The 11,398-nt window shown below is 46.0% G+C and overlaps 1 protein-coding gene across 1 annotated transcript in view; it reads left to right on the top strand.

The window, feature by feature from the left end:
• The first annotated feature begins 221 nt into the window (after positions 1-221).
• The window catches only part of si:dkey-22o22.2 (neural-cadherin), a 93,768-nt gene continuing 82,591 nt past the window's right edge, over positions 222-11,398 (top strand). The window contains 1 exon segment of the mRNA XM_049026598.1: positions 222-1,144. Coding sequence (XP_048882555.1) covers positions 475-1,144 — 670 coding nt within the window. The 5' untranslated portion in view covers positions 222-474.

Raw genomic sequence — 11,398 nt, 5'->3', positions numbered from 1 at the left:
CCTCAGATGTATTTTTGTTTGAAAAACGTTAAACGGTCTGATGCTGACATGAACGTTGAATTCCGTAACGTCCGCTTGGCGGAGCGCACAAAGGCAGATTTGCATATGGGCGGGCGCGGTGGCGCGTACGCCCCGCCCACATGTGGCGCTGATTGGCTAGAAAACGATGGGCGGAGCGACCATTGGCATCCACATGGAGTCTCCCTCTCCGTATCGGTGGAGTGAAGCAGCTCCGAAGCCGAATGATGTTTCTGTCGGAGCAGAGTCTTGTTCACACTTGTCTAATGCTGACTGAATGACAGTTTCTGTTTTTATGCGTGCCATATAACTTTTTAATCCCCTCAGCTCCGGTTCTGTTTTTACAAAGCAGATTTCTGTGTATTTTATTTGCGCGTTTCTTGGCTCAAATGTAAAATATTGATGAAAAGGGGGAAGTTTCATGTCACACTGGACAGAAAGTGAGCTGCCACAAACATGACGGACGCTGTAAAGTTTGCAGTTCCATTCCTGTTTCTCATCTTTATTTTACCCCCCTCCACGACCGCTCCGTCGACGGCGTACCACGGAAATGTGGGTGAAAACTCTACCTCGCAGACGCTCGTACCTGTCAGAGCACCGCGCCGCGACCCCTCGCCGGAATCGGGACCGGGCAGCGCTTTAGCGGGAGAGGGAGCCTCCGATTTTAGTGCTGTCCCTCCCAGCCACGACAGCCGCCGGTCTCTGGAAGCCTCAAGAAGTTTAGGCTGGCAGTATGCACTAAAAGCCGATGCCACGGAGCTGGAGATCCAAGTCCCGGACGTAAACAGCAGCGCCCCAGAAAGTGGACAGGCAACGCCTTCCGGGCCCCCGATTGATGCGGGCGGCGTCGCTCCGCGGCTCCTCGTTAACAAGCACCCTATGCCCATGCCGCGGATGCCGAGGGCAGCGCCCGGGGAGCTGTCCTACGCTGTCCCCGTGTCCGAGGACGCGCGTATCGGGGACCTGATATTCACGGTGCCCGATCACAGGTTTACCAGGCGGTGGTTCGAGGTGGTCCTGGGCGGGGACCCGACGGTCCAGATCGAGCGGGACTCGGGCCGGCTGTACTTGGCCAGTAGGCTGGGGAGCGCTGCTGATGTGCTGGTTAAAATCCACAACTTCGGAGGTAAGGTCGCTGCGTTAAGCAGCCCGGTGTGGATACACCCATAAGTGTATTAAAATGAAGGCGCTGGTATCCGAATAAAAAGTTTTAAGTGTTTAATAAAAGTTTCTGAACTTAAGGCGTGATTTAACATACTTATTTAACTCGTCAAACTAATTTGGTGATGGTTAATTAATGTATCTGCCAGCCCTCGAGTTAATGAAGATTCACGTATCTGACTGTCAGTGATGTTTTGTTCGCTGTGTAATTTAAATAAGGTAATTAAATATCACGCTCTGAGATCTCACCTCCTTCGATGTAATTAAAATGTTAAATGCTTTAAAGCACACGAATTGCACATAGTTGCTGGTAATTTCATTTCACATCGGCGGACTCGCAGGTAGACAAACCGTTAGAGCGACACCCACCACAAGACCAGATCCCAAATGCCCAGACTGAAACAGAATCGGAATTTTCATTCATTTGCATTTTAATGCGTTTCATATGAATTTAGTCTCGTATGACTTTGCTTATACGTTTGCTGTAGTGTCGTGATGTGCAGCGCAAAATCGCTTTAGGCTCCGCAGACGTGAGCAGCTCCGCTGACAAAGAGCAGAGAGCCACACAGTCACTAATTTGCATTATTTGAGCAGGGGAGGGGGCGCTTGTGTAGCTTACGTGCATTATTTTAAAAATATATTTTATATATTATATATGCGCACTTATTTTTGAGTTGCGCACCTAAAAAACTTTTTAATGACCTCGCTCCATATAATTTAATGTGGTATGTGAAGCAGATGTGACAGGAGGTCCTGGAAGAAGACTCCAGGGACCCATACCAAGCTGTTCAAGCGGCTGTGGGGTGGCTGGGTCCCCGCTAGGTGTCCGCGTGGCTCGCTCTCTGCTGTCACCCTTGACGGGGATGGGTGGGTTGCCTTCGGTAATTAGTGAATGAGGTAAAGCTACGTGCAGATTCAGCTTCCTGAATTCTGTGGTCCTGTTGCCAAGCTCATCGAATTCCCAGCTACATTCCGAACAGTGGGTTTATGGAGGACCCCACTCAGCATTGTTGCTGGTTGTATAAAAACATCTCTACAACCAGCACCATTCATGTTTTTTGTCCATTGTTGAATTTAAGTTGGTTTGCTTAACAGTTCACAGTGAATTAAAATTCCCTGAAGTCTGAGTTGTCAAGGTTAGGTTTCAGGCAGGCATAATCCCTCACAATCTGCTGCATCTGCAAAGTCTCAAAGAAAGCAGAGCAGCAGAAAATGTGGCCCCTGTGAGCTATTCTGTTGCTCTGAAGGCGAACGCACACGGCGTGTTTGTTTGAAGTAATTAGTGATATTTAGCCACCTGGAAATTTACTCGCAATTCCAAACAGATCCCCACTGGGACTGCAGTTTGCTTGTTTAAGGAAGGGTTGCACCAGCTTCTGATGTAACGCTTAGGTTTCTTGAATTAAATAGGTTCCTTGATTAGGGAACTAGTCCAGGGTACTTCAAATGACAAGGCAGTGAGTTTAAGGTAGCCTATCCTGCCATGAATATAGTGATTTGGGGGAAATCCCATAAATGCCTGGTTTGTGTACCTGTGTCTTAGTAGACCATATAAACCAACAATATTCATGACATTATTATGTTCGCACACAGAGGGGGAAGAGAGGGGGAATGAGAGACTTATGAGCTTCTTTGCAGGTTTCTTTCTGTTGTTTAGTCTCAGATGTTCTGCTGGATGGTCAGTATGGGCACAGCATTAATATTTCTAGTCGCCGGAGAAGCTTCACACGGCATCTTCCACCTCGGATTCTGCAGAATAGCCATTGCTGTTTACTTTGAGGAAAAGCTCATTATGTGACGTACATATAGACTGCTGAGTGTCTTAGGCGTCTGGATTACGTCTGGAGGTCTCGTGGTTCTAGGTCGTCGTCGCAGTGTGTCTTTGCGTACAAGGACCGCGACTTCTGCAGCATCCGAGAAAGCAATTATATACAGTAGTGCAGCCTGTCTCTGCGGGCCTGGGCTTTTTGTCTGGGTTATCCGGAAGACACTCGCTCTCCTTACATTCAGGAAAAGGGAGTCAAACTGGCGGTCTTGAGGGAGATAATTATTGCTGAAACTGTTGTCCACCCCCATTCTGGCACGTTTATTTTTTTTGTGTGTTTTGAAGAGCATTGTTTATTTTCTCCCATTTATATGAGACTTTAGGTGACCGAATTTCTTTGTGCGTGTCTATGTACTTATTTTTCCCCTCTTCTTATGTCCTGCCTGATACAGCTTCCACGGCAGTAGAACAATTACCCTGCATTTCTTTCACATGAAATAAATGCCACATAAACAGTATGAGCCATGTTTGTTGGCTGTAGGTCTTGTTTATGTGCTATTTGTATTTGCTATTCTGACTCGCTCCAATAGTAAATTGTCTATGACAAATATCTGGTATATGTTGAACGCCAGAAATAATATATAATTAAACATCCCCAAAAATTGGGGTGCCGTACTGTAAGTGGTGCCTCAGTGAAGAGCAGTGCTGTATCGCACCTCCACGCTTGGGGAGTTAACCTAACCTCCACTCCGTGTGCATTTTCTCCACATGTGTTTGGGTTTCCTCCGGGTACTTTGGTTTCCTCCCGAGCTCCATAATTGCTCGTAATGCATGATTGTGAGTTTGTACATATGTGCCCTGCAGTGGACTGGTGTCCCATCCAGGGACTACACCCGGCTTGAGATGTGTGCAGCGTTGGGTTTGCCTTTCAGACCCACCGCAGCCTCAATGGGACAGTCGCTTTGAAGATAGATGGATGGTGTGAGCATTTAACAAGGTTTAATATTTATTTTACAGTTTCAGTGCACATCATTTGTTTTCTATATTTAATCCACTCAGTCATCCAGCACCATCAGTGTGTCTGTGTGTTTAACTGTTATGCACAAGTGACAAATGTAATTGTGCCTACAGATTTCTTTCAAGGCCCACAAACTGGTGACTCATTGGTATGTCAGATACTATTACTGTTATTAACAAGCTACACGCACACACACACACACACACACACACGCGCGCACATACACACACGCACACACACACACACACACAGGCTTCGTAACAGTGCAGGACACAAGCTGCAAAGGTTGTGTATGTGTCTGTATGTGTGTGCGAGAGAGAGTCTCTGCAGGGAGACTGTCTAATCCTCCTAAAGATGATCCCTGTGGTTCTGCCATTGGCTTGGTAAACACTGATAATGGGCTCTGTACATGTGGCTCATTCTCTCATCGTGCTCCTACAACCGCTGTATTCTTCCCTTAAGGGATGGAGGCCCCCATGAAAGTTTGAAACCTAGTATGAAAACAACTTTATCTTTCCCCGAACACAGAAAATACTCTACATTAAGCGCCTGCCTGGGGTTTTGCAAGCGAGATAGAGGGGTACAGGGGGGGAAAAAATCACTGAGAAAAACTAGCGCATAACATATGAAAGGGAAAACAGGAGAGAGGCTGACTGAAGAGTAAAACCGGAGATGTTCAGAGAGAAAGTTTTCTGGGACAGAGGGTGGGGGGCTCATGAAGACACACTTACAGAGGATCTCTTATAGGTGGGGCCCAAAGATCAGGAATGGACCCTCTGAAATTGTCACTGCTTTGGTCACAATGGCTGCATGTCAGTGGCCACTGATGGTAACACCCCAATGTTTGCTGTTATAGCGAAGGGATGTTGACTGCCACTGCCATTGTCCAGGTGAATAAAATTCTGGGAAACTTTCCATGGGAATTAATGGGAATAAACTGAAGATTTGCAAAACCTATTGCTGGTTAGGCTATAACAAGGAAGTTAAATGTAGTTAAAAGAAACATCTTGACGACACTAATATTTATATCATTGTGTAATCAGGCCGCGACCCAGTAGGATAAGCGGTTTGGAAAATGGATGGATGGATGGATGTGTAATCAGGTGTTTCTGAGTAATTATGTGTGTGTTAAAACATCACTAAATAAGAATCTGCATCAAACACACTGCTGTGTTCTATGTTGTATTATTCATACAGTTTACTTTCTTTGCCATAATCGACAGCTTGTGTGGAGTTCCACAGAGTTCAGCATTTTCAAGATTCCCCAGCATAGTGTCCCATGGAAAGTTTCTGGAAAGTTTTTCAGAAATTTGCTGCCCCTTTGCAACGCTACCTCCCGTGGAAAGTTTCTGGATATTTGCCAGAAATTTTCCACCCCCTCTGCAACCGCACAGGTGAGCCCTTTTCTCTGGGCCTTATTCTTCGGCTGTGTTCTTGGCTGTCTTTGTCTAAGAGAGAGTACAGCTGGGACGTCTGTGCATTGTGACCTTCACATAAGAAGACCGCTACTGCGACATCCCTCAGACAAAAGGTAGCTCAGTGAGCAGAGAGTGGTGCCCGCACGCTGTTTGGCACTCTAACGTTGGTTTCATAACAGAATAACGACGTGATAGATTTTGCACTTCTCTCAGGGAATGATTTGTTTGTTCACAGACCGTGACTGTGAGACAGATGTCATTCTGTCAGGTTGGGTGGGAGTGTGCTAATTGGCTGGTAGTGTCACGATTGCCTGGCATGTGCCTTTATTATCCTGCTAGGTGCTCACGTGTTACAGGTCACCAGCAGTTCCATCCGATGGCACCCGCTGATTTAGCGTCTGAAAGGAAGGCAGTGTGGGTGGATTTGTGATCCTAAGGAGGACATTATATATCCATTTTGTGGAAGACACTGTTGTTGTGGACGGCCGAGTCAGACAGAGATAAAGAAACGACCGAACTGCGATAAAAATTGGGGAGAGGATGTTTTATGGCCCAATGACTATGTTAATGGATTTTCTGAATCTGGTGGGGGTGTAGGACACTTTGCTGAGCGTGAATCTGAAGTGAACTGGTCTGCGAGCCGGGATTTTGCTGCCTGGGTCACTCCCTAGACCGGCTTTCTTCGCCTGCAAGCCAGGTTGCATTTAATGACACATGCTGCACAGCAGAGTGATTGCCATGTCCCCTTAATTTGTGCCGAGGGAAAAAAAACATACATACAGACATGCACCTGTCCCTGTGTTAGAATGTTTGGTACTTAGTTTTGTTTTCAGTTGCTCAAAAGCCGGTGAAATCCAGGATAAAGGCTTTCACTGATTCCCTGGTGTGTAAAGAAAAAACAGATTTACATTTTTTATTGTTTTATTGCATCACTTGCTAGCAGATTTATTATTACTTTTTTGCTTTGTAGAGAGTAATGTTTTAATGTTTGTGCGAACTCTAATACACAGTAACTTTTGTCGGCTAGATTCGGAGCACTTTTTGGATTAACAGAAGTGCGTGCCTTATTATCTGCTTTTCATATATACTTCGTCACACACACTTCAGCATGTGTATTTATATATAATATAAGAAAGAGGGTGAGATGGGAAAATAATAGTCTTGAACAAATTATAATGGTGGAAAAAAAGCAGCTCTCTAAAATGTTCTTTGCTTCGGTGTTCTCTAGTGTCTAATTTTGATGACAGCCCGACGCTTGGGTTTCTGAGCTGCAAACTCGGAGGCCTTGACACCCCGTGAACTTGTCTGTCGTCAGCACTCACTACAATTACTGCATCTTCCCAGTGGGTGGCCAGTCGGGGCACAGAGTCAGGTGGGCTTTGTCTGAGCACTCTGCCTGCAGTATTTATGCAGGGGACAGAGGGGAATAACATAGATGGTGTTGTAGAGAAGAAAACCTACAGTGCAATTTTTAAGACTTAAAATCGGCAACACTTTACATGAAGCTTCCATCTATAATGCACTATACTTTCCTACATAATGCATTATAATGGTAGGTATTAGAATTAATAAAGCATTACAGCATCTTCTATTGACAGTCATAAGGCATTGCAGTGATGATTATGATACTTCATAAGTTCCAATGAAGCTCTCACCTATAATGCACTATAGTCATAATACATTATAATGGTAGGTATTGGAAATAATAAAGCATTACAGCGTCTTCTATTGACAGTCATAAGGCATTGCAGTGATGATTATAATGCTTCATAACTTCCAATGAAGCTCGCATCTATAATGCACTATCCTGGAAGTCAGGATGAATACAAAGGCCCCAGAGTGACAGGAGCCCTAAAAAGTCAGGAACGTAATTGGATTGGTCTGGGTTGGGGTCTAGCAGCATGGTGGTGCAGTGGTTAGCACTGTTGCCTCACACCTCTGGGACCCGGGTTCGAGTCTCTGCCTGGGTCACATGTGTGTGGAGTTTGCATGTTCTCCCCATGTCGTCGTGGGGTTTCCTCCGGGTACTCCGGTTTCCCCCCCACAGTCCAAAAACATGCTGAGGCTAATTGGAGTCGCTAAATTGCCCATAGGTGTGAATGTGTGAGTGGATGGTGTGTGAGTGTGCCCTGCGATGGGCTGGCCCCCCATCCTGGGTTGTTCCCTGCCTCGTGCCCATTGCTTCCGGGATGGGCTCCGGACCCCCCGCGACCCAATAGGATAAGCGGTTTGGAAAATGGATGGCTGGATGGATGGGTTGGGGTCTAGTATGATAAGCTTTCCTGGGGCCAGAGGTCTCAAGCGCCGACCCTAGAGGTGCTGTCAGTCATCAGTCACTCACTCATTCATCTGTGCCATAATAGGGACAGGGGGCACATCATCACGCCAATGTGCCCCCCCCCAACCCTGTGTAGTCTGCTCTCCTAGGTGTCGGTATCTTCTCATTTTGATCCTGTCACATGCAGCCTCTGTCGGCTAATTGAAGTTCATGCCACCTGCTCCGTTGGCCCTGCCATCGTGTTGTAATAGGTTATCGACAGCGTTCCTGCATTGGCCCAGGGGACGACGTTTTAATGACAAAATAGGACAAGGTCATCAGAGTCCCCTCAACAGCTCACCCCTTAACCATTCGCAGCCTGGTCCACAGCTCTGGCCGCTACAGGGAAGTACAGGGGATTTCAGCTTTCGTTTAAGCGCCCGTGCCCCTTATCGGGGGTTGCGGCGCGGGTGAGATTGCCCTCTTGTCGAACTGCACAGCGATGCCAGAAGCTCTTATGCACGAACAACCTGAGTGGCAACAGCTGGGTGTGTGTGTGTGTGTGTGTGTGTGGGGGGGTGCCTGTATTATTGTGAGGAAATGACCAAAGCATCTCCATCAATCGTAATTCTTGCAGTCCTACGCCAACTTCATGATCCGTACCTGGGAAAGCAGGAACATGTGACCCACCCCCCCCCCCTTCCTTCACGGCTTTCACCACTCACACACCCGTCTGGGAGGCATCTGAGCAAAAGTGGGGGGATTGGGGAGTGGGATGGGCCATCGATCTTATGTAAGCATGGCTGCGAATAGCCCGCCTCTGCTCTTATTGATTTCACGCGGGGCTGCAATAAAGTCATATGCAATCATTTGCATATTACCTCACAGCCCCTCGTTTCAAATGCCAACATCAAAGGGGAAGTAAACTGGCAGAAAAAAGGAGCCATTTAAAGATTTAAAGGCTACATTAATCAATTAAGCAAATATGCAGAGAGCTCTACGGTTACGCTCGGCAGAAAATCAACAAACAAATACAGCCAGTTTGAGATTTCCCATTCAATCGAGGCTCTTTTTGATAAGTAAGCAAACAAGAGTAAACTGGATCTCACCGAGCATCTCACTAGTTACCCGAGACCCTCCCACCAGTAACGTGGGAAACAAACAAGCCGTAAGCCATTATTAGCTGGCTAGATGAAAAGTTGATATTTAGAGTGTCTCAGGATCTGGAAAGTAATTGTAATGGAAATGAAAGCATGGCTCTTGTATAATTTTCTGTAAAATCATCAAGAAGTTAATTGGAGAAATATCTTGTATTTATATCTGCAGGAAGTAAATTGTTATTAAAGTATGTTAGCAGCTGTGGTAACACGTTCATAGTTGAGGTGCGAATCACAACTGGACCAATGAGAGGTCAACTGGGTGCCTTTGTTTTCCATCAGAAGATACATAACTGAATGACCCTGGAGTCAAGCAGCAATTCCAGTAGTACAGTTAGGGCATGTGACTGATGCAGATGCTAAAAAACCAGGGATCCAAGTTGAGACTGAGGTTGTAACTGAAGAGTGTGCACAACCAGGAGCTGGGGAACACTTAAAATGATGAAGATGCAGACATCTTCTACACGACGTGTCTGTGGAGTGTCAGGGATAGTGCGGGATTTGAGGAGAATATCCACAGCAGAGATGTAAGTCATTCTTCTCTCCAGTGAACAAGTGCACCCATCACACCTAAGCTGTTGTGTAACATCAACAGCACATTAAAATAACATCCAGTGGTAAGATAGGTACTTTGCACAGGAACAAGTGCAATAGCTATTTGTGAATAAGTTGATGGTATAGTGTGCAGTTTATAAATAATATCTGTCTGGACAAAATCTTCACAGAGCTCATCCAGCAATTTTCAGGTGTCGACACAGAACTGTGTTTTTGCTGACTGATAAGATGCTACTGAATTCAGCTCCTGCCAGTGGAATTAGTGGTGATGAAACATCTCCTAGAAGGTTAGCAAAAGACACAGAGAGTAACTGACCTGCAGACAATGCACAGGCCAGCAGACTGACGGATTTCAGTGAATCGTACTAATAGCAGCAAATAGTTGCATTGGTAAGTAACGGTTTTTGCGTCTTGTGGAAGTTGCATGTTTATATAAGAAACTGACTAGTTGTGATATTCTGTAGTCCTTAATTGTCTGATATCATTCGGTTATTCATTTATGTTTTACACTGAAAATGTCTTTTTTTTAGAAGTCTTGAAACAAGATACAGTGTAAATATGTTCCCTTCTTGACCATATGCCTCTCTGACCATCTCTTCTCAATAAAATGTTAACAACTGGGTACTTCAAAAAGCTTGTTGTCTTCCATCTTCTGCCTCACTCGCTTCTGGATTTAATGGAAAGCCCAGCATGAAATGGAAACATCTGCGATTCCTAATTCTGTGTTTCCAGTTCAGTGTTACCACCCCGTGTTGCTTCCCTGACTCCTTTGAGATGAAGCTGGGTAATATCTTATGCTACCAGAAGAGGATGGGAAAAAAATCTATTTGCATTATTTATTGGCATGCTTAAGCAGATGTGCTGAAAGCCCATATGCAGCTTCCAATCTTGCCAATTTTCATAGCTGAATATTTCACTGAGGTTAAGTGCTTTGCTCATGTTGCTACCTCATTGGAGCTTAAACCAGCACCCCTCTGGTTTAATCATTTATCTCCTTGCTATCTCACGCATTGATTCAGTTCAGATCAGTTCTGCTGTTGCCTCCAGAACTTCCATCCAGAAGAGAATGAACGTGCAGTGATGGGTTGGACTGTGGAAGACTGGGGGGGGGTTAAGTAAAAGCCTCACAGGTATTGTGATTTAGTCTCTCATTTTCTTAGCGCTGTTGCTTAACAAGGTGGAGCAAAATATAAAGCGGCCATCGCCATAGTGACCATTTATAAGTTGTTTTGAATGTTGAATGGTATGAAACCAATATGTCCTTCATTAGGAAGGTTCACCCCTGGGAGACATCAATAAATTATAATTATAAATGGTAATAAAGAGTATGGAGGATCCTAAATGGTACCAGGGACGATGCACTGATGAAACGGGCATGTAGGGTTATGTTAACGTCCCGCTGTCATTCCTCTGAACTATCTATCTGGCAGCTCCGCCTCCCCAGGATCAAAGCCAGGGAAGTGCCTGCAGGACCTCTGATTAATGGGCTGGGAGCCGGAGCCTGTCCACTTGCTTCTACAGAGAATTGCCACCCCTCCCCATAGCTGATTTATGAGCTTGAAGACGTAACCTGATCGCCGTCCCTAACGAGAAGGCCGTGAAGTCTGGGTCCCACGCTGTCCACACCTCAGCTTCAGAGTGATACCAGGGCTGGGCGGGACCCCACCTTTCCTGACCTCTGACCCCTGCCCCAACTGAAGGGCTGATTGTAGGGGGGTTGGGCGGTGGGGGGCTTCTCCAGACCTTCCTTTTCAGCACGTTTTCCTAATCAGCACCTCATTAACGACACAGAACCGCGGAACGCGAGCTACCAGTCTGGCACGGCCGCGGATGTGATCTCGTTTACCCTGGAGGGGGGGCGATCCTCCGGCGTGACGTCCAGAGGTCCTGCAGTACCATCCTCGCATTAGAACCGCATGTTTGTGTGTTTATAGCCCATGACAAACTCTCATCCGTCTTTAAAGTATTTCTTATTTAAACATTCATAAATGAAGTTTTAATTCGGTCTCTCATTGCCGCATGCCTTTGGCGCAGAGCGACATGCGTCCA

This window comes from Brienomyrus brachyistius, chromosome 9 (assembly GCF_023856365.1).
Source record: "Brienomyrus brachyistius isolate T26 chromosome 9, BBRACH_0.4, whole genome shotgun sequence".
NCBI lineage: Eukaryota > Metazoa > Chordata > Actinopteri > Osteoglossiformes > Mormyridae > Brienomyrus > Brienomyrus brachyistius.
The sequence above is the reverse complement of the archived record's forward strand: the minus strand, read 5'-3'. Positions and strand labels throughout refer to the sequence as shown.